This window comes from Coturnix japonica, chromosome 4 (genome assembly GCF_001577835.2).
Source record: "Coturnix japonica isolate 7356 chromosome 4, Coturnix japonica 2.1, whole genome shotgun sequence".
In the NCBI taxonomy this organism is placed as follows: Eukaryota; Metazoa; Chordata; class Aves; order Galliformes; family Phasianidae; genus Coturnix; species Coturnix japonica.
The window spans coordinates 34,901,567-34,924,915 of NC_029519.1; the positions used below are offsets into that span (position 1 = coordinate 34,901,567).

Here is a 23,349-nt window from a genome sequence, read left to right on the forward strand (position 1 = left end):
GTTCACTCCAGTTTCTCTGAGAGGGCTGAAAAATGTGATTTTCATCCTTCAGAAACCCAGATGTGGGGAAGGTTGTGATAATGAGGGATTAATTTACATGGTAGATTAAATCAGTGTGAGTTGTTGGTGGTTGGCAGATAGAAGTATTTATGAAATGAAAAAAACAAAAAAAAAAAAAGAAAAAGAAAAAAAAGAATTCACCATTGCCTGAGTTGTTTTTTTTCCACATTACTTGATTGATGCCTTCATCCAAAACTAAGGACATGATGCAAAACTCAGTTGGCAGAGTCTGGCTCTGTCTACAAGAGCACAAAGTGCGGTGCAATAGAACAAGCCAGCAGAGTGCAATTGCTGCAGATAGATGATGGCCGTGCTGTCTGCGCCCTAGGGCTTAATTCCCATCGCATTGACTGTGCTATGGCCTTCATGCCCATTGGCAGCTGGGTGTGCTCCTGGATGACAAGTTTTCATTTCCTTTCAGGAGAAAGGAATCTGTTTTGCATTTGTGAGACTCTCCACAAAGTGATTCAAGTGCAGTTAAGTGGGACTATGGGCTGATTCACAGTATGCTTCTCCTTTCCTCACTAAGAAGTGAACTCAGGCCCTGTCCTTCTGTCACACTTCCATCTCACGGGATGTCTCCTTCCTGCTGTACTCCAGTAAAAGCTGGAGCACCAGGATAACAGGGGTTGTCTTTACACAAATAAAAGAACCTCCAATACTTTACCAAATATTATGTATGTAAAGGAATGCGTGTAGTCTTAACCTCCCTCCCCCTAAAATAACCCAGGTAACCCATTAAACACCAGAGGGTAAAAACCAGGGCAATAGAACATGTACAGAGCAGTGGAACTTTGAGATTTGGGTTGATGATTTACCAATCAAGTGGGCTCATGAGGCATGCAGCCAAACCAGGACAGCTCTCAGCGCTTGCCGAAATGACCCCACATTCTAGTCAACACAGTCCCCTCACAAGCAATATTTAGGGTTGGGTAACATGATTCTTGTGACCGCCACCAGCTCAGTGTCCCTTTTGACTGCTTTCTTCACAAAACGTGCATCTTTGCAGCAGAATTGTACCGGGTGAAGTGTCATTTGCAGAACTTTAAGGAAACATTTCCCTCACAAGCTGTCACCTTTGGTCAGGTATGAGGGATCTGTCAGGTATCCAGGGGTGCACCCTGTAGTGCGTACACTTTGTTATTTGTCCTCTGCGGCGGTGCCCACACACAGCAGCAATGCCACCAGGTTTCTGCAGCTTTCATCGCTGTGCAGAGCTGCAGGCATTGCTGTGCAGGCCGTGATCGCAGGCAGCGCTGGCCCCAGGCCCGGTGCAGGAGGCAGGAGGCAGGGATTGGCCTTAGCGCCCGCCGGGGGGCGGTGAGGGCGGAGGGGCGGGCTCGCCACACGCACACGCCGCTCCCGCCGTGCTCCGCTTAAATAGGGCGGCGCCGGGAAAGCCGCGCACAGCTCTGTGCGTTGTTGCCGTTGCTGTCGGAGGTGAGCGGGGCTCGGCGGTGCTACCGGGGCGGGGGACGAGGAGGCCGCGGGCCCGGCCGAGGGGCTGGCGGCTGTCGGGGCCGCGGGCTGCTCGGGCGGGTGGTCGCGGCGGGGCCTGCCGGGCCCTGGCACGTTTCTGCCCCCCGGCTCGAGGCCGGGTCGGCGGGCTGTCAGCCGGCCGGGGCGTGCCGGCTGGGCTGTTGGCCGCCCGGCTGGCGGCGGAGCGGTCGGTGCCCTTGCGGAGGCAGCCTGGGGGCCAGCGCCGTGCGGGCCGGCACGACGCGGATTGCAGCCTGTGCCCCGTCGGCGGCCCTCGTCTTGCCCGTGTGGAGGAGGCCGTGCTTGCGGGAGTGCTATTGAAATAACGTGTTTGTTTTTTCTCCTTTCTAAGCACGTAGTGTGAGGCAAACTGGCCTAAAATGGAAGGCTGAGTGACTTTGGCTTTGCAGGCCTCCTTTCCCTGTGAGGTAGGAATACGGTGCTACAGGGATTTAACCGAGTTGAACGATGCTTTTGTTCTGAGGTGCATACATTTCTTGTTCCTGTTGAACAGGACTGGCGACACTTGGAGCCTTCTGTTTCTCTAAAGGGCACGTGTGTGAGCCGGCTGGGGTGTTAGCAAAGCACTTGTGGACCCGGCTGCCCATCTGAGTGCTGGCCTCCATTGGGCTGGTGTGAGAGATAAGGTGGCCAGGGCTGTGAGAGAAAGCAGTGGCACCCAAAGTAACTGCTGCTGGAGCCTCGTGCTGCTGTGCTTGTGCCCAGGCAAGAGTTAAACCATGTGGTAACAGCTTATTTTTACCACATTGCTTTACAGGGAACAGGGCTGTCTCCTCAGGCAGCCTGGTAGCATTTGTGTTCACCTCCGCTCTTTGGAACGTGCCCTTGGACTTGAGACCTGAAGTTTCTCAGATCAAGAGATTCAGGTCAGATTTCTTGGATCAAGAAGTTTGAAGTGTGAGAAGGCATTAAGCTTAAAGGGAAAAAAATCTTTTATTAATAATAGCATTACTAATAATGCAGAGAACTAAATACAGAGTTCCTTATGGAATTATACAGTTGCTGACTGATTCTTTAACTCCACCAATATTTGGCTTTTTTTAATTGGAATAAAAAAAAACAAATTAGTAGCTGATTGGGGGTGGGCAGGGTCTAAAGCTTGTAGTTACAAGTAGCTTGTGTACTCAATTCAAGGTCTCAAGCATGTGGCCTTAGTCTATTCTGAGGGCTGCAGTGATTATATTGAATTCAAAAGGCAGCTTCTAAAGTTGGTTGGTGCATTTTACAACTACAAATTGGCCAGCTTGAGTCTGGAAGTAGGTCAGCAGTTCTTGAAGAAAGCCCCCAAGTAGCCTTTTGCTTCAAGGTCAGGCACAAGGTTGGTATCAGTGGACAAACAAAAGCAGTGATTCAAATGGAAGGAAAGAAAGGTTTTAAAATAGCTATTATTTGGGTAAGTAATTCTTCTGTTTCTTTGAGTAAAGTCTCTATAATTGACTGTCCTTCCTGATCACTCTACTGCAAATTAATTATACATTGAATTTTTAGAGATGAAGGTGTGTGTGTTTGGATGCATTAGTCTCCAGTGAGAAGGCATGAACTCCTCTATTTTCCCTCCAAGATGTTTTAACTGATGTGAGCAATGGAACACAAAGTGTTCATTTTGGTTTTTGTTTGCTTTGTACAAATATTTGTAATGCAAATGACTGGGGATGGGTGGACTCGAGTAAGGTTGAAGACATCAGATCTTTCAAATGTGCAACAGAGGGACAGATTCTCTCTGTTGGGAAATACAGTGAAGGGTGTATGTAGTGAAATAAATTGGAGTTCTGGTAGTCTGATATGAAGCTGGCAGCTCTGTTCTGTTTTCCTACTGTGCTAAATTATAAGTGGAAATGCACAATTTCTTACATTTTGCTAAAATATAAACAGTGGTAATGCCTCAGAAGTCCTCATTAATAGGAGGGGAGGTGGTTTGACCACTGGAAAATGGCTTTGTGTGGGAGTTTACTATGCTGCGTGACTGAAGGAAGCAGTGCTGTATAGTACTGACCTTTGCAGGCGGCAGCCTGAACCCTGCCTGCAGGCTGGGGGCTTGCATTTCTGCAGATCCAGCCTGAAACAAGGATACATGAGAACACAAAGGCTGCTGCAGTCCCTGCTGCCTTTTGAGTTAGGAGTTACTTATCCGTGGAGTTGAAAGTATAATAGCAAAATATTAATTTCTTGGCTTGGCATAGCTTTCTTATGGCACTAGCACTGGGAGATCACTCTGAACCAACTACTTCTACTGGGTACTTACTGATATGCCTGGCCTCAGTGTTACCAGTTCTGTTTATTTTTAAACTTTCTTTGAATGTAAACATTATCTGGTGTGATGCAGCCTGGCTTAAGTGTGCCGGATCCAGGTTGCCCTTTGCTATGTCAGATGACAGAAGGATGAATAAAAACCTGTTACTGTACAGTCTCACATGAGCACTTGATGTGCACGCAGGGTATTCTCAATGGTCGTGCTCCTGGGACAAGTAGCAGGAGTAAGTTGGTGCAGTTGAGTTGTTAATGCCCCCAGAAAGCTGCCTGCTCAGAGCAATTGCCTCTGCAGAATGATTGATCTAGTAAATATGTATGTTTGGTGGCCCTGCCAGGCAGGGGGGTTGGAACTACATGATCCTTGAGGTCCCTTCCAACCCAGGTCATTCTGTGATTGTCATCTGAACTGTGTTTGGATTGAGATAAGTGAACACAGTGCTGTGATATAAAGCTTGAGCCTTAGGGATGCACGTCTAGCAGGGAGAGTAATTCAGGCTTCTACATATATTTGTAAGCATCTTTTGTGATCACTGAAGGTGGGAAAATAAGATTGCTCAGTGACCTGTTCTGAGCATGTAAGTGCAGATCAAAGGGAACACTTAAGTTGGTCATTGTCTCAAGTTTTAGTGAAGTACAGATTTCCGTGATACATAATGTTACTGAGTGCTGCTGAAGGATGCCAACTGCACCCAAGACAATGAACCAGATGATGGGAATCCACTTGGTTTCTGTACTTGAACTTTAGTGACCTTCCTGCTGTGTGCTCAGGTTTCTTGTTGGACAACACTAAAGGGTGGGAATACAGGTGTTGTTCCATTTGATAGCAGGAGGATTGTAGCCAAATGCCTGAGGACAGGGCAGTAGCTTTACTTGGTGGGGGACAGAGCCTTCACTCATCAAGGTCACATGTAATGCTTCTAGGTTGCAGCAGTTTTCATTGCTTCAGTTACAACTTATTAAGTGAGCAGGTCCTGCCACACAGGGCTGAAACCAACTTGCAGGCGGCTCCCTTGCAGTCATCTTCATTGCATAAGGCTGAGCCAGCAGAGCCAGCCTGAAGCACTGTGTGATGCTGGTGTTTGCTCTGAGCCAGACCAGGGGATGTGAGAGGTAAGAGGCTGTGAGTTGGGATGGGTGAGGGGAAATGTGAGGTGTGAATATTAGGGACCTGCTGCTTCCCCTCTGTGTGAGGGATGGGTACCTCACTAACTTCTTGGTTCTTTCCTCTTCACTGTTGCAGGAAAGCGAATCTGATGGCTAGCTGCTTAAAAGTGGGGTTTATAGCTCTGTAGGCTGGCTGAATCATTGAGGTGATTCTGGGTAAGATGAGTTCTAATTAGAAAAGTAGAGAGGGAGAAGGAAGGCAGAACAGCTGATGGAACTTTGCTCTGGTTCAATAGTATTTTTGTTTGGAGAAGTCCTTTGTGGCTGAGGACAAAGTTAACATGTTAAGTCACATGTTGAGATGCAGCACCACAGGAGACCTCTTACTGTAGTATTTCTGTTAAAGGAGACTTCAACTGAGAAATTCCCTTCAGGTCTTAATTACCTGTGCTCCTTTGCTGTGCCTAAAGGGTGCTTGTGGTTTCCCTGCTGGTTACAGCTGGGCTCTGACACAGGTAGCTGTGAGACTTCATCCAACGTACTGCCTTGACTGCAGGGTAGGGAGAGAAACCTGGGAGCGCTTGCAGGCAGCATTTAGAGTTGCATGCTTAAGGTTTAATATTACAGCTGCCCTTGCTTTTCCCAGCTGTGATGCTTCTAGGAATTAATGACTATCTGGTCTTCAAGATGAACAAAAGCTGATCTAGCTGAGAGCTGTCATAGGTACTAACCTATGAAAGGCCTTCCTGCTAGACCATCTCTTGATGTGACTGCACTGTCAGGTTAGTCCCTGACCAAAAGGGGTGTAGGAACGTGCATCTGGGGCCAGCTGAACTGAATCAAATTTAAGATGATTACGAATTGCACCATGAGATTAGAATTATGAAGGATGAGTGGTGAAGAACTTCAGTATTATGGATATGTTGGGATCTCTGTGGTGTAACCTGTAGCAGTAAGAAAAACAAGATAATGCTCAGTAGCTTTGAGGCTAACTAAAGGATATATGGGAGGCCGATCACCTATTTCAGCATTTCATAGTGAGAATGTTTTAGGGCTATACTGATAATGGTGAGAAACTCTGAATTACTGGAGCACTTCTCCTATGAAGAAAGGTTGAGGGAACTGGGCTTGTTTAGCTTGCAGAAGACTGGGGAGATTTCATTGTGGCCTGCCAGTACTTGAAGAGAGTGTATGAACAGGAGGGGGATTGGCTGTTTACATGGATTGAGAGTGAATAGGACAAGGGGGGAAGGTTTTAAACTAGGATGAGAGATTTAGGTTAGATATTAGAAGGAAGTTTTTTTACACAGAGGGTGGTGAAGCACTGGAACAGGTTGCCCAAGGAGGTTGTGGATGCCCCATCCCTGGAGGCATTCAAGGCCAGGCTGGATGTGGCTCTGGGCAGCCTGGTCTGGTGGGTGGTGACTCTGCAGAGGGCTGAAGCTGGATGATCTTTGAAGCCATTTTCAACCCAGGCCATTCTATGATTAAGCTGCCTTTCTGTCTGTAAGAGGCTCTAAAAATGGTGTGGCTGCTCCTTCTCTACTGTGTGGAAAGCTTGCTTTTGTCACAGGCCACCCCAGTGCTGGTGTGCTCTCAGTGTTAGGGTAGAGGGGAGAAGGCCATTGGCTCTTGGGGTTGTTTTCTTGTCACTGTAGAAGCTGACGGCTGCTCTCCTGTTCTTCCGTTGCACTCGAACGATGTCTGGCTATGGATGGACAATAGGCAGGCTGGTGCCCTCTGTAAATAGCCCATTGTGTGCTGCGAGTAGGAGCAGCAAAGAACGGCCGAGAGCTGCCAACTTGGGTTGTTGCCTTGAGATACTGGCTCCACTGTAAAGAATGGGCCTGGGGTGCTGCGGGCTGTGCATATACACAGAGAGCTTGCTTTGTGTGAGCTGTGCAGAACTCAGGCTGAATTGTAGGATCGGTTTGGAGGGATGCTTTCAGGGCTGTTTGGGGAACTGCTATTGCTGGAGGGGACAGGTAATTACCTCTGACATGGTTAATCCTCACTGTTATTAAAACCACTTACAGGTATCTGGTATTGTCTCCTAACTAAAACCAAACTAGCCAAGCTCTACTGGTTGTATCAAGGAAGAAGTGTTTATGAGCTGCTCGGATGTTGTCCTTTCTATTCCATGTCTTCTGCTGCATGTAACAACTTGAGGATCACAGACTGGTACTTTTCATTCTGGCTTTACTTCCTTTGTCACACTTCCAGCCGTGACACACAGTCACTATGTTTTCCATCAGGGCCTGGTTCTGGAGTCTGTCTGTAGTCCAGACTCCACCTGGATAAGGAGCAAATGCAATAGTTGCATTTGTAGGAAAGAATGCTGCTTGTCAGTGTATCTTGTTGGCCTTGTACATACAACTTTGCCTCTGTGTTAGGTATCCCACTGCCAAGAAGTTCAAAGTACTTTTCTCCAAGTGGATGATCTGTGCTGATTTTGCAGCTGAAGTTAATAACTTACTGTTCATTCTATTAGTTTTTTTATGGTTGAAGTGAAACGTGGAAGGAAAGCTTGAAGTCCAGAAATGTGGAGATCCATAGGTGGCAATTAGGGGTGCCCAGCCATGATTGGGCTGCATCATTGGAAGTGTGTCTTATTAATTAGTGTTGGAGGGTTAAAGTAGCAGAGTGGATTGTATAAAGTGTTGCTAGCCTCTTGTCTTGAATAATCAAACATAGCTGGGCCCTTCCTTTTCAAACAGGACTGAAGGCCAGTCATAGCTCCGCTGAGAATACATTTGTATCTAGATATAACGGCTTTAACGTGCTTCCTCTGTTCATGGGGAAGGCCTTGGATGTCTGATGTGACTGGGACCTGAGCTCAGTAATTACAAAGAAGGGCACTGAAAACTTTGACCTTTTTTTGAGGTGCGTATTCAGCTGCATATGTTTGGAATACATTCTCCTTCTTGCATCTGAGTTTGCCTTATAGAAACCAAGAGTTGGTATGACCCAGCAGGTAGTGTCAAAGGTAGGAATTGCTTAGTCTGGCTGAAAACTTCCTAATCTTTTTGTGCTGATAAAGCAGGAGGTGTAATAAAGAGTTTCCTTTGAGATAAACATAAGCAGTAAAATACGTTATGTAACTGGAATTCTGATATAGCTGCTCAAGAATATTATATGTTGTAAATTGCTCTACAAACAACTGGCTATGGAAATTGAAAGTGGTGATGCTTTTTCTTTACCTGGTCTAAACTTATGCCAGCTTCTTGGTTGCGCTGGGACTTGTATATGAATGAAGTGAGCACGTTCACTTCTATTCTTGGTAACTATAATGACGCAACAGCCTTTGGAAAGAATAATTCTCAAACTATGCTGCATTTGTGAATTATGCAGTATGTATGCAGGGCACATGACTAATGCACAGGGGAAGCAAGTATCAGTTTTTAAGACAGAGGTGTTTGTAGGGAGGCTTGGGGAGGAAAGAGTGAAGCCTGCTCTTAGCCCTTCCATTATAGCCCCCTCTTTTTCTGATTTGATAGCATAGTGCTAATATGCTAATCCTAATAGGATATCTAGTATTAACTTGTAGGCTATGCTTTCCATGTTGGAAAGTCTTTTCTTATTGTTCATCTATGTATATCTCGTACTTCAGAGGGAGGTTCTATGCCTGTGATGCAAATGAACATGATCTCATGCATAAAAAGCTGTGGTGTATAGTCCTAATTATTGAGACAGTAATTGATTACTTTTCCTATGCTAAAGGAAGACAGATACTTTTCAATATACTTTGCTCTTCTTTACCTTCCAATACTACAGCTTGCTGTGTTGCAGCAGGCCATACCCAAAGGCTGTGTGTCACAGTGCAGATAATGGAAAGGTAACTAATGTAGTGGTGGACAAGGGGAAATGGTTTTAAGTTAAAAGAGGGAAGATTTAGGTTGGATGTTAGGGGGAAGTTCTTCACTAGGAGAGTGGTTAGGCCCTGGAACAGGCTGCCCAGGGAGGCTGTGGATGCCCCGTCCTTGGAGGTGTTCAAGACCGGGTTGGACAGGGCCCTGGGCAACCTGATCTAGTAAAGGTGTGTGTTTGGTGGCCCTGCCAGGCAGGGGGGTTGGAACTACATGATCCTTGAGGTCCCTTCCAACCCGGGTCATTCTGTGATTCTGTGGTGCTGTACAGGGTGCCTTGTGGTACAGTCACAGACACAAGTGAGGAAGAGAGGAGGGCAGTGCCTGCTGGCCTGGGAGCTCTGGGGCCTGCCCAGAGATGGCATCAATCCCATCCTAACACTGCTCCTATCTGTGACCTGATTTCAGACTGTCCTTCTAGCATTATGAAACTGTGGGCCCTTTGAACTGTTTTATGGCTTCTTTTTTGCTGGCTGTAGCAAATCTGAGTCCAAATATTGGTTAGTCTTTATGGATCAGATGAATCCTCTGGTGCCTAGTTGAATAACTGATGATAGTAATGAAGATTTCAACAATAGATTGTAATCTTGAGATTTTTTGTCCCCTATAGAAATGAGAAATCTCGACCTGGTATAGTTGGTTAGAATATGCATTTAATTCTGGCTTCCTACACTCTTGCCCTGTAGCAGCGTATTGTTTCACAGTGCTCCTGAGCTATTCAGGCACATCTGATGTTCTGTGGACATTTTTGCTTTGCTGTCTGATGTGGCTCAGCCAAAATGAGCCAAACAAAAGCATCTCTTTTCTTGAAGAAGCAGGTTGGATACAGGACAAGGCAGTTCTGCTGCCCACTCTGTCCCTGGTGTGGCAGGTGATGGCTGCCATTGGTGTGGGTTGTCATCTGCCTGCTGCTCACCTCTAACCTAGTGGGCAGGAGCTGGTGGCATGTGACAGACGTCCCCGGGGACCTTGGCTGTGGAGGAGGGCACCAGCTGAGCTGGCAGCAATGCTTTTTTCCATGGCTGGTTCTCGCTGTGGAATATGCATGTCAGGCACGGGCTGGGAGTTGCCTCTCCTGAGCTCTCTGTATGGACATGACGAGCAAAACGTGCTTCCTGTGCTTGTTGATGCTGCTGCTCCTTGCATGCCGCTTTGTTCTGCTTTGTGGCCGACAATAAACTGCTGGTGTGACACCGAGAGAAATGGGAAGCTGGCCAGCATAGTGCAGCCATAGGGAGATGCCTTCCATGAGCTTTTTAGCAGAGTTTTCTGTGTGTGACTGAAGGGAGACTGGAAAAGGAGAGGTTATTTGACAGGTCTTCAGAGGTAGAGGATCCTGCAGGGTTAGGGTGCTCTCTGTTGGCTGGTGCAGGAAAGCTAACAGCCCTGCCTCCCTCCCTGGAGTCCTGTTTGACACTTGTAAAAGCAGCCTTGTAGTACAGCTACTCTACCAGTAAATATTTACCATTTGTGAAATGCTGCCCTTCAAAAAAAAAGTGATAACATGCGGTGTATTTTAAATGATCTTAAAGCCAGAAATTGCCTCCTGTCAGTCTTACCTGATTTTTCTGAACCTAAAATTGCTTGTTTACGTAATTCCATTACAGAGTTCTAAAGATATTGTCTGCTTAGTGGCAGATAAAATCTTTTTGACAGGGAGAAGCTAGTAGGATGGAGCATACGTTACTCTGCCACAGGAGTGAATCAAAACAACTTCAAATCTGTACAATTTTTCTTGTGTCGACAGGTTCCAGCACTGGGACAACTGCACTGAGCCATGATGCAAGCACACGACTTGTTTAGGCATATGCGGATTCCTGAACTCGTGGATGTCAGGCAGTATGTGCGCACCCTTCCGACAAATACCTTGGTGGGTTTTGGTGCTTTCGCAGCCCTCACAACCTACTGGTATGCAACGAGACCAAAAGCATTAAAGCCACCGTGTGACTTAGCAATGCAGTCTGTGGAAGTAGAGGTAAGTGTCATCTGATATAGAACCTCGTGAATGTTAAAACTGGTAGAGTTGTTCTCGCTTCACTGTGTGTTTAGGTGGTGACCTATTAACTTAAATGTTGGGGTCAGATTATGTATGCTGGGGTATACTTACTGGACTAATACTCTTCTACTACAATATCTAGCTTATAATAGCAGACAGATGAGACTTTATATTAAGTTACAAGCATCAAGAGGGTACTAGCTGTCCTGAAATGATCTGTGGAAACGTGAGTCCTGCCAAGACACCCCAGCCATAGAGTAAGCTGAAATTAAAGCAATCATGTAATAATTTCTAGAGAGGTTAGCTTAGTTTTGTATTCTGATTTCAGAGACACAGTGTTGCAGTTCAGTGGTGTTCAATGTTGAAATTTGATATCAAAGCAGCCTGACGATTACTCAGAAGCACATATAGACAATTGATTATGTGGTTGTTTTGTGAGCAGCAGTCATCAGTTTCCCTGTGTGGTTTTTCCCTTTCTTGAAGGCAGGAGATAGTATTGCATGGTTGAGATCTCCAAGTGAGATGCTTACCTTATGTAGGAATACAAGGACGACAGGTTGTTTGCATTTCTTGCATTCTTCAGAAACACCACTTGTGGATTTTTCTTATGTGCTTGCAACCAAGGTGTCCCATTAGGGCAGATTCTGTGTCAAAGGCAATTATGTAACTTCTTAAGCTTAAGAGTAGCAGTGATGGTAAAATAATGTAAACAAATATGGCAGTAGTTTAAATTTTTTGCATGTAAGCTTTCATGGGCTTTAGCGAAACAGACTCCTGTCGTAGCCTCAAATTGGGCATTTCTTTCTCTGTAGTATATGATACTGGAACTCAAGAAGGAAGTCTTAGCTGGTCCCTCCATCCAGAAGCTTATTTAGTAGCTGTTTAGTTCTTAATTTTTTTTTCATATGGTTTGCTGGTGAGCTAATGCATTGCTCTCTTTACTATAGGGAAAACATTGTAAGTAATGATCTGCTGTTAGAATTACAAAAGACAAAGGGGAGGCAAAAATGTGATCTGAGGAGATAGCTACAAAAATCTCTTTGGTGCATGTATATATAAGGATCCAGAAACTAGAACTCACTTCTGGTGACTTTTCCTAATCTGGATAGCAGCTGTTTAGACACTGTGGGGAATAGTCTTATGGAACAGCATGTTTTAGTGGCAGCAGTAAACTATCATGAATGTTCTCCAGCTGTGGAATGCCTTATTACTCAGTGGAGATTATATCAGTAGCGGACTGGGAGTTTAGCATTGGAAGGTAGTGGAACAGTGGCTCTAAACTGACTATAAAACCAGTGACAAATGTTTATGCTTGAGACTAGCCAGCAAGTGCAGCTCACTACTTCTTCAAGCTAAACTGCTTTTTGTTGCCAAATTCTATGATAAAAATTGTTTTGTTCTTTACTATGTGACCTCAATGAAATATTTAATTCAGTTATCTATGTTGTGCTGATTAACATCTGCTCTGATCAGAGTAAGGTAGGTAGAGCAGCATTACTTTTTACTGCCCCTTCCAAAAATGCATCAATAAATGACTCATGAGTATTAAGTGGAGAACAGCTGAAGGTATTAGCATGTTTTGGGGATAAAGAGCTCAAATTTTAATATGTTGACATAACCAAAATCTGTCCAGTTTAGCTTGACAGTTCAGATAAAACCCTTCACAATATAATGCTATCTACTTCAAAAAGTGGAGCAGAACACTATTCCCCTCTTTTTTTTTTTTTTTTAGTATCAAATTTACCCGTTCATTATTGGTTAAAATCTTCGAATTACAAATATTCTTTTTAATTCTATGTATTGTTTTCTGGTCTTTAATGAGGTTAAGTGAAGTCAGTGATTGGTATAGTGCTTCTGTATGTTCTGATGATAAAAACTTTCTTCTCCTGAGAAGCTAAAAACATTCAATTTATTGCTGTTCCAGGTCACTTCCAGCCTCTGAAGAACTTTGATTTAGTAGGTCAGCATCCAGTAACCTATTCTAACTGACCCTGAGCCAGCACTGTGGTTGTATGCTGAGCTGAATATGAGTACAGAGTTGCTGATAGTATCTGCTTTCTTCTAGACTAATGTCCATCAAAATACATGCAGAGCAGTCCTAGAAGTATACTTGCTGCAGTTCCACTTCACTGACATAAAACCTGCTTTCAGAGCTCCTGATTTGATCTTTTTTTCAGGAAAGTCTCTTCAGAGATATAAGTGAAAGTTTCTCAGGATCCACTTGAATCTGTCAGCTGTAGAAAGGAAGGCAAGATTTAATTAAGAGTAGTTATAGGTAACTATTATCAGACTGTATTGCTGAGACTCAGGCTGAATTGTGCAGCATATTAAGAATTTTGGTGCAATAATGATGCTAGCAATGAGGCCTTAGTGTTTGCGACTTAAGTATCACTTACCAGTACATTTTTCCTTAGGAAAATAGAAAGTGGGCTTTGTGCTCTAAAGCACAGTTGACAACAGTATGTTTTGGCAGTAATGCTCATTTTAAATGGTCTATACAAGAAGTTCTGTGCCTTAATAGGGCTTTCCTAACAGTGTGATTGTGAATACCTGTTTAAGATATACCTCTGATATAGAATAAACCTGTTTACTTCAGATGTACCTATTTCAAACCCATGCCAAGGCATAACTTTCAGCTTGTGCAACTTAATGCATAATGGATCAGTATTGTGACAGCCTGAAATGCTGCCTTAGCAAGTAACCCAAGGCTGTTCTCAGCATTAGTGAAAAGCCTGTTGTTTTTGGCTCCTTAAGAACACTTGGAAATTGAGAACCTTTTTGAGCAATTCCCTCCATGCTAGGTGCCTCTGGGTCTCATTCAAATAGCATTTGAGATCAGCCAAAGATTCTGGTCCTGAGGTCTGGATATTTGATTTATTATTATTTCTTTTTAGGACCTGTTCAAGCAGAGGTGCTTCTTAGGAAAGCTTGCTGTGAACAAACCCTTGCCTAATGATTGCACAAATATTCTGGATAAGGACCTCTAAACCAAAACTAGACCAATACTATGATGCTGCTTAATAAATGACTATCATTAAACTCACAAAAAAAACCTCTCGTTGTCTCACAAGCAACTGTATTCCTCAGTGGAAACTAGATTTCCAGCAATCTTTGAATTAATTTTACTTTGCTTTGGGAGGAGGAATCAAGTAAGCAGGACCTTCTGTTGGTTGTGCTTCCCTTTACTGGTAAAACTTGAAACTGATGGTTTGTTTCAATAGTAGTCTGTTATAATTTTTCTAATGTTCCCTTTTAAAAAGGAACAATGCAGTCGGCCCTGAATCTAAGCAGTGTGCTGTCTGATGATGGCCCTGTGAAAACTGCTTTTGTAGTTCTAAGTAATAAGATGTGTGAGCTTAACAGTACAAGCTCTGATTAGAAGAAAACATTTCTTGTCCGTTGCTGAGGAATGGCTTAGGGTGTGGTATTTTGCCTGATGTGTGAATTGTACTGCCTCTAATGTGATGCCAATACATTATGCCATAGATGCAGTGACATCTACAGTGAGACTCTGATTATGAACTTTGTGGCATGATCTTCCTCTGGCTGACACAAGAGGTGGTGAAACTGGGAAGCATAGAAGCTGATCTTGGTTATCCACGGTCTGCTTAACAAGTGAAATAAAACAAGCAGTCCTGCATCTTCTTTCTGGACAGAGATGTCATTTCCTATAGAGTAGGCACTAGTGTGAGGGCAAGTGAGCTCTTGAATTTCTGATGTATGAGTGTTTAGAGGTAAGCCAGTCATTAATTTGTTCTGGGCCATGCTTGGTGTATGCTTCTGCTTACAGTCAAAGGAGTGGCAAGAACTGCATTACACATAGCTTTTCTAAAACAAGTTAGACTTGTTTTTGTGTTTAAAATGTTTTTCTGTCTCTGGTGCACTGCTACTGTGTTAGCTTCTTTCCAGGTGTGTGTGATATGACATACAAACCTATGTCTCTGCAGATGGACCTATGTTTTTCTAGTTTATATAAAAGTAGATGTTCTCTGGTCTTGGAGGGTACTTTGAAAATAAAAACTAAATCTTAGCCTAGGAAGTGTCAATGACTATACATGACTGGCCTTTTGACACCATCCACCATATCACAACACAAACATAGATTCAGGTAGTCCAAGACCTCTTGGTCAACTCCTGTCTCTTTCACAGCAACCACTTCTAAAGAGGATTTTTAGTAATGCGTGCTTGAAACTGTTTAACCAGCTGTACTCTGTTAAGAATCTGCATCTGTCATCTGAGTGTCTACTAGTACTTGCATAACTGCAATTTGTGCAACTTCAGTTGGTATAAAATGAGGTTATTTAATCTGCCACCACAAAATGGACTATGTTGAAATTATTCAGTTCTTTTAGGCTACAACTGACAGCATATGCAAATGCTCATCTGCTGAAAAATTGTGGTATTAACATAAATGCCTGTAGCAGGTCAGGAAATGACTTTCTGAACTCATTTTTTATCTGGTATGAAGCATTTTACTTATGATACCACTTGTTTTGAAGTCATGCTGATCATGCCTAAAATATTTAGCTTTTGAAAGCATGGTTGATTTCTAAAAGTGACTGGAAAATTACTAGTTGGAGATTAAGATCTCAGTTGTAACACAGCTAGGATGTTCCAATTGAGATTGGGAGGGTTGGAGTAACATCCCCAAAGAAAAGTCCTGCCAAGAGTAACCAGTGTCAAAAGGCATTTTGTGGTACTTAACCTTGTTCTGTGCTGTCTTATGTAGATGAAGATAATTTTGCCTGACACATCTGTGGTAATGTAGGGAGAAATCTGCCATACTTCACTGATGGCCAGGGGAGATCTCTACCTGGTGGTGAAGTTCTCCCAAAGAATTTACCAGGGCTCATAGCGAAAATGTTAAGATGGATAGTAAGCTTCTGTTTCCTTCAGAATGTCTTGTTTGTCCATGATGGAGTCTAACTTTCCTCACTGGTTTTCACAGGGTGAAGAGCATGCACGAAGGTCCTCTCTCCTTAACAGTGATGAACTGATAACTTGCTACTATGATGATGTGAGAACAGTCTATGATATCTTCCAGAGGGGGCTACATGTATCCAGTAAGTTGAATTTAAAATGCTTATTATCAATGATGTTAGGAGCTTAAGGTCTGAGCTCTTGAAATGCAGTTGGGATTGGAGAGTGGGGAGTGTCTACCTAGCAGTAAGATAAATATACTGAATGTGAGCTATCTAGCAAAATCCAATTATGACTTCTTCTGAAAAACAGGGTTGTGTGAATGAAGTCAGTGCCTTGTTACCCATGTATCCTTCTCGGGCTTCCTTCCCTGCTTCCTCCAAAAATAAAAAATAAAACCCACTTGCCTTCAGAAGGTATCTGCAAAGAATCTCAGGATGTCAGCTTAATGCTGGTGGATGTGTAATGTAGTATCAAGACAGGCAGGGGTTGCATTTTGTGTAACCTTTTTTATTATTGTTTTTAGATAATGGTCCATGTCTAGGTGTTAGAAAACCAAACCAGCCATATGAGTGGATCTCCTATAAAGAGGTAAGTATTCTTTCTCACTTAGGAAGTAAAAGGAGATCTAGAACTGATACTATTGGTGCAACATCCAGTTGCAGTATGCAGTCTTAATTATTTGTGTGTTCTTAAATTGGTATCAAACCATTATGGGAAGATTTTTAGTTTCTAATAGAGTATCTTTAAAAAAAATAAAAGCCTCAAAAATAATACAAGGGGAAGAACACCACCTCCTGCACTTAATTTACTTAATGTTTCATTCCTGAATGTTTTTGTCTCATCTTTGCAGTCTAGCTGCTGAATTGCTTAGAATTTGGATGCTGCCTGTAAAGGGCTATGGCTTTAAAGTGGTACTCAAGGACTCAGACTGCTACTGCTTTTACAGTAGAAAGGGCCCTTCCTATGAATGTTACCTGTGCTTCCTGACTGCCCGTCTCTGGAGTGCTGAAGGGCACATTATTATAGAGTGCTAACAGATGTACTTCTACCTATGAGCACGCTGCTGCTTTGTCATCACTAAAAATATGTCTTCAAAAATATATCATCATGCTAAACTTGAACAGCTCTGCACTATCAGGCTATTCCTGATTTAGTAAGCTGATGTCTTCAAAATTTACATAAGCTTTATTTAGTGCATACTGCTAGGGTCACTTAAAGACCTTGAGTAGATAGCAGAGGTGACTTTCCAAGGTGATTTTACTGGGCATCTGTTTGGTACAGCCACATTAGCAAAGCATTTCTGGTTGAGGCAAGTGACTTATATGGGCTCGGGTAATATGCTGTGTGAAAAGAGGAAATAAACAAACCTTTCGGTAAGGCAGTTTTCTATAGAGTAAACTAGATTTTTCCTTTTTATTCTCTTGCTTCTTGAAGGGTGAAATAGTGGTCTTGTAGATGTTTGAGTTCAGAAAAACACTGAAGAATGAAGCAGAAAGATGGCTTGTTTAGTACTGTTGTAGAGCAGCAGCATAAAGCTGAATCATAGCATTTCTAGCCATTCCTGCATGTGTGAGTGTGAACTCTAAGTTTTAGCTTAACAAATGAACATATCTTCTGCTGCGTATTGGATGTAAGTGTTGTCTGTGTTCAGTTTATAGTAATGTTACTTCAGTCTTTAGTTTCTTCAAAGTTAGAATGTATAAAATACTCTAGAAAGTCAATGTGTACTTCACATTAGTTACTGTCCTTAGGAGACTTAAGGGGAAGAAAGTTACAGGTATGGGTATTGTTGGAGATTGTTTCAAGTTTTCATTTGGCTTCTCTTCATTTCCCCCCAGGTTTCAGACAGAGCAGAGTATGTGGGCTCTGCATTACTTCACCGAGGCTTCAAACCATCTCGCAGCCAGTACATAGGCATCTTTGCACAAAACAGACCTGAGGTAACTGATGCTGTTTCTATTGGTGATTTAGCTGTTATTTGAAATGGCCTGCTCTATTAATCAATTACCACTGTACTAAGCTTCTCTCCTAAGAGTGCTTTTGGAGTCAGGGCTAAAGGCTGAGCCATTGCAGACCTGTGAGCCATAGATGTAGCATCTTTAACTAAGAATTGAAATGGATATCTGACATAATTGTTAATGTCTTTTATATAATTTTTTTTATGGTCTTGAAGCTGCATGCAGAAGATTAGAGGACAGTAATCATCAGGGAATCCAAATGAACTTAATTCTTTTATTCTCTCCTCAGTTGATAGAGGAGGCATGTCTAATAGGAAGTTAGTGCAGTACTTATTTGATTTAATGCTTATTACAATTTGCTTTTTCTTAAAATGGCACTGGAGTACTAACTAACTGAAAGAAGTTGGAAGTCATGAGGTGTTTAGACCTTTAATGATGGAATGTTTGCATAAAGTTCTGTCTTCTTCCATCTTTGTTTTCTGTGGAAGAGGCCCTGGACATCAAGATTTTAGATTAGAAAGCCAAAAATGATTTGAAACTTAAGGAGACAGACTAGAAGTAGCACAATTAAAGATCATCTAGCAAAGCCAAATCTCACAAGCCTGAGACAACTAAGGGGATGTTTAGATTGATTTAATAGTATCTATCATAGGTTTGTTTATTCTTAAAACTTGTTCTATTAAATCAGCTGAATGAACGGTATTTCTGTAACCTGTGTTTGTGATTAATAGTGTGAGCTGGTACTTGCTACTTGAACCAAACCTGTATCAAGATAGGAGGATGGTTGATAAATTTTTGTCTAAAATATGTTGTCCCTTTTAATTGAATACCAGCAACTGGATGCTGTTACTTTCGGCCACCTACAATGTTCCCATTCAAACAGTTGTACAACACTTTAGATCTCTTCTGATTTATTTATTTTTCTTCAGTTTGTCACTAAGCCATCCCTCCTGGAACTTAAAAACAAACACACACCCCCCCCCCCCCCAAGAACAAACAAAAACACTAAAAACCAATATGACAAATGACATCGACCTTCCTCTAAACAACTTTTCTTAACTCGCACTACAAAAAAACAAACCTGTAGCCTTGTACCGACAAATAAATGCTTTTTCTTGGTCTTAAATCTGGTAGTTTGCTTGCATCTTCCTGCTGGAATACTAGTTCTAGTAGCTACAGGTTTTCCTCAGTAATAAAAACAAACAATTGGGATGTCTCCAACTAGTGATCTTATAGCTTGTGAACTTTCTGAAGGAGGGCATGATGGTATGGTCTGCTTATATATCACAGAAGCCAAATGTACTTGAGTTGCATTGCTCTGGCAGACTTTGAGTTGGATCAGAAGTGAGTTGGAAATAATTGTTTAATCCAACAGTTTTAAATCTGGGACTTTCCCTACTGAAAACTACTGAACGAGTGTTGTGACATTCAAAATAGAATAACTTATCCAGGTTACATAAAGATTTTTGTCAATGATTCATACTTTTCAGTTCCAGGAATGGTTGCGGGGAAAATCCCCTGGAATCGGGGAGTTGAAATCCTAGCATGTTACCTCCAGAAATATTCACAAGAAAAATAAACCTGGATTATTAAAGTCTACTTTCATTTTGAGTAACTGGACAACAGAATCTCCTCTGCAACCAAGGAAATAGTGTTTTAGATTGAGAAAAAAGCGCAGTGAAATGTGCAGTTTCCCTCAGAGTTCATATTCAGTATCAGGAAAGAAATTGAAACTTCTAGCTTGTTGTCTCTACTCCATACTATCTGGTTGGGGTTTGAGAGAAAGCTGAAGTGTTGAGGTTTAATAGTTCTATTTAAATATGGTTTTAGCTTCAGAAGCTAAAAAGGAAGAATAATGTCATTGTGGTCCAGAAAACAGGATGCTGGTGGTTGTCATGACAGTCACAGCATGCACAAATGATTGGAGGCTAATGGGAAGCTTGACCTGCGTGTGGCTTCTGAAGTCTGTTACTGTAGTAGACATACCTACAGCAAAAGAGCCAAATTGAAACTGCTTTACAGCTGCCCCTTCTGGTTACATCATTATAGAATGAACATCTATCATAGAATCATACAGTGGTTTAGGTTGAAAGGAACCTTAAATATCTAGTTCCACCCCCATCCCGTTATATCAAGGCTGAAGGCCTTGAATGCCTCTAGGGATGGGGCAGGTAGGTGCTGTCTAGGGAAAAAACAAGTTCAGTAGACCCCATTATAGCTAATGTAGATGTGCCTGCTTTATCTTTTTAATGCAGATAAAAGGCATACCAGTAAGTTAGCTGGAATTGCTCTAGTTTTACCAGATATTCTGTTATCTGTATATGTTGCATGTCTGGTCCTCAAATGAGATGCAGGTAATGTACAAGTGAGAATGTACTATGTGTGTAGAAACTTAGAAGTCCTTTATTGATTCATAAATGATGATAAAGTTTTGAATGCTTTGGTGGCTTCTTTGATAACCTAAAGACAGGAAACAGTATAGTATTATTAATCAGTTTCCTACTGTTAGTAGGCAAGTTAAAGAGTTAGATAATGTTAATTGTTCTTTTAAGACTACTTAAAATTGCTCTTAAGAACTGTTCAGTTTTTTTTAGCGAGAGCTTTTCCAAATGAACTTTGTCCTAATAGCATTATTATTATTATAATGCCACCAAGTTTTTCTTCGTTTAAGTAAACACAGTGACTTAAATCTTTTTGCAGTGGGTTATCATTGAACAGAGTTGCTATACATACTCCATGGTGGTGGTGCCACTCTACGATACGCTGGGAACTGAAGCGATTACTTACATTGTGAACAAAGGTAGGACATTTCTAATAGTTCTGCAATTGAATATATGAAGGGGCTAACTAAGAACTGATCTGTAGTTGCCTTCAGAAGTCTTCCATTATTGACTTCTGTTGTATGGATTTAGTCTGAACTTGCATTGATAATGTTGTTCTTCATCAGCTGACTTATCACTGGTTTTCTGCGACACACCTGAGAAGGCTAAACTTCTGCTAACTGCTGTTGAAAAGGGGGACACTCCAATTCTCAGCACCATTGTGATCATGGAGCCTTTTGGCAGAGATCTTGTGGAACGCGGCAAGAAGTGTGGGGTAGAAGTCTTCAGTATGAGGGAAATAGAGGTAAGCGTGCTCAATCTACTGCTTTAATCTCCTATTTACTTATGAAAGAATAAGAGTGTCTACTGAACAGATTTCAGGACTAAACAGAGCATATTAAATTAATTTAAAGATACCTGAATGGAAGAGACAGTTACACAAAGAAGGAGAAATAACTTGCTAGTGTTATTTCACAGTACACAAAGCATCAAAGTGTATATGCAAGATGAAGGAAAAGCATGGTCCATGTGTAACATCTGATCTTAACATAAAGCCTTGCTTGACTGAACTTCATCTCTGGAGGACCCTTCCAACCTCTGCAATTCTGTGTGTTTCTGTGATTAAGATGTAACTGTATGCTATGAATAATACTCAGAAGTACTAATGTCCTAGAGTTTGTCTAGGCTTTCAAAATGGCAGTGGGGAAAAAGGCATCTTCTCCTGTACAGTGAATGCAGATGTTTCCTCATGCAGGAGAATGGTAGTATTATGTTCTGGTGTATGCTTATAGTAATGTAAGGGAGTTGTAATATTCAGGCTTCATTCATTGGAAACTGCTTTCTTTGCTTCTTAATGATCAAGTCTTAGGGTTTTTATTTTTCTTGCTGGTAGTTCAGTCTGGCTCTTTGCTATTTTGTTCTGAATTATCTTTTAAAAAAAAAAGTCTCAGCTGTAAATTGTGTAGATTTCATCTTAATCCTGTTTCACAGTTTCACAGTATAGCCTGTTTACTACTGCTAGTGAAGGCTTGACTCACTAGGACACAAGTATCTCCAAATAATTGTACTTGACTTCTGCAGGAGTGTCAATAATTGCTGCAGGCTTTTTTCCTTGTTTTAAAGGGAGGGGAACCCACAGTTTGACTGAACTTGTTCTCATGGTGATCTTAACTGCTAGGTTAATAGAGCCACCTTCTGATAATGATGCATAACTACCAGCTTGTCATCTTACACTATGCAGTTAACTGTGTCTTAGCTAACTAGCCTCAGCAGTGCTGCCATGTTGAAAGATGTGATGCAGAGTAAGTGACTTAAAATGCTCACTGGAAAACAGTTGTATTACATGGAAGGGGGTGGGAGGAACTGCATTAATAGATTGGTACACTAAAGTCAGCTTCTTTCCTTGATTTGAGCTCTAGTTTTAGTATAGGAGGGTACTTCCCACTGAATCATCTAGCTACAGAAAAACAAAACCTATCAGTAAATACTTAATCTAGATGCTTAAATGAATACTTTCAGTAACACGTTAAGGTCTTTACCATGCTGTTGTAAGAACACTTGTTGGTGGGGGTTAATATAGTAATAGGTATAAAAGTGTCTAGAGATCTCAGCTGTGTATCAAAGTAAATATTGGGTCTTGCTCAACACAGATTGTAGGGAAGTATTGAGCTGCTGGTGGCACTTGAAATGCAGATGCTGTTGTTGTGACAGCTATGTTGTCATAGTGGCAATTTTTGTCTGTAATGCCTTTGAAAAGGCAAGTTTACAGTTTAAATGCTTCCGGCTGCTCCTTTTTTCCTTAAACTTTGTGTGTGAGTAATCTAGAGGTCTAAAAATTACCCATGCACAAGGAAGGCTAGAGCTAATAAAGGAATGCATAATAATACTCTTGTGGATTTAGAATGTAAAGATGATCACCAAGTTAATGCATTCACACTCCAAGTGCAAAAGTATATTTAACAAGAGGTCAATTTGAAAATTACCTAAGCCCTTAAATATCAGTATAAAAGGACTATAAATCATCAAGAACGCTTCCTGGGGAAATTTCAGTCTTAATCATCACAAGCAGTGATGTAACCTGCAAGGTGCTTATTGAGATGAATACTGCTTTACTTGTTCAGTGACACACATCTTATGGATGAGGTGTTTGATTTTGTCATTATGCTGCTCTGCCTCGAGCTTCTCTCATGAATGGCTGCTGTCGTACTAGCTAGAAGGGGGTAGAGTGAATTCTATGAATTCTAGTTATGTTGTATTTGTAGAACACTAACTCTTTTATATTCTTTAACATATCCTTTACAGCCTTTGTTCTGCTTCTGTAAGTTTAAAAAGAATGCCTTATCAGGCAGTCTAATGATAGAATGTTATGGTATTTAGTAATGTAAATTACCAAATTTAGCCTTGTAAATCTAAAGCTTGTGACTCATCTGTTTCTCCCTTCTTTCCTTACTGTAGGAACTGGGAAAAGCACACAGACAAAAACCTATGGTACGTATGCAATTAATTTAAACATTTGAATGTAAAGTTGGGGTGACTTGCTAGTTTGGTCTATGTAATGCTGTCTCCTGTAGCTCAAAAATAACACTGTTATTTCAGTGCTTGTATTCAAAGTCTTTTTTTTTTTTTTTTTAAAGCAATCTTAATGGTAGTAATACTTTCTTCATTCTCATAGCCTCCAAAGCCAGAAGATCTAGCAGTCATCTGTTTCACCAGTGGAACTACAGGTATACCTAATTACACTCTGCATGACTGATTAACTCAGGAAGCCTTTCTACTTTGCTTTCCAAGACTTTCCCCTGCTGCTGCAACCTTTTATTTTCTAACAAGTGGCAGTTGGGGATATTTTATGATAAAGCTTTCTTCAGTTTTTC

General features: G+C 41.9%; 1 protein-coding gene across 3 annotated transcripts in view; it reads left to right on the forward strand.

Annotated features, from left to right (window-relative positions):
- The first annotated feature begins 1,380 nt into the window (after positions 1–1,380).
- The window catches only part of ACSL1 (acyl-CoA synthetase long chain family member 1), a 34,258-nt gene continuing 12,289 nt past the window's right edge, over positions 1,381–23,349 (forward strand). The window contains exons 1-10 of one of the 3 annotated variants that reach the window (XM_015861383.2): positions 1,746–1,967; positions 2,318–2,426; positions 10,528–10,755; positions 15,725–15,839; positions 16,223–16,287; positions 17,538–17,639; positions 20,358–20,457; positions 20,605–20,783; positions 22,934–22,966; positions 23,151–23,202. In XM_015861383.2, the coding sequence (XP_015716869.1) occupies positions 10,558–10,755; positions 15,725–15,839; positions 16,223–16,287; positions 17,538–17,639; positions 20,358–20,457; positions 20,605–20,783; positions 22,934–22,966; positions 23,151–23,202 (844 nt within the window). In that variant the 5' untranslated portion in view covers positions 1,746–1,967; positions 2,318–2,426; positions 10,528–10,557. Of the gene's footprint in view, positions 1,501–1,745; positions 1,968–2,317; positions 2,427–10,527; positions 10,756–15,724; positions 15,840–16,222; positions 16,288–17,537; positions 17,640–20,357; positions 20,458–20,604; positions 20,784–22,933; positions 22,967–23,150; positions 23,203–23,349 lie in introns of those variants that run through there. The other 2 variants (XM_015861382.2, XM_015861384.2) reach the window with 2 other exon arrangements.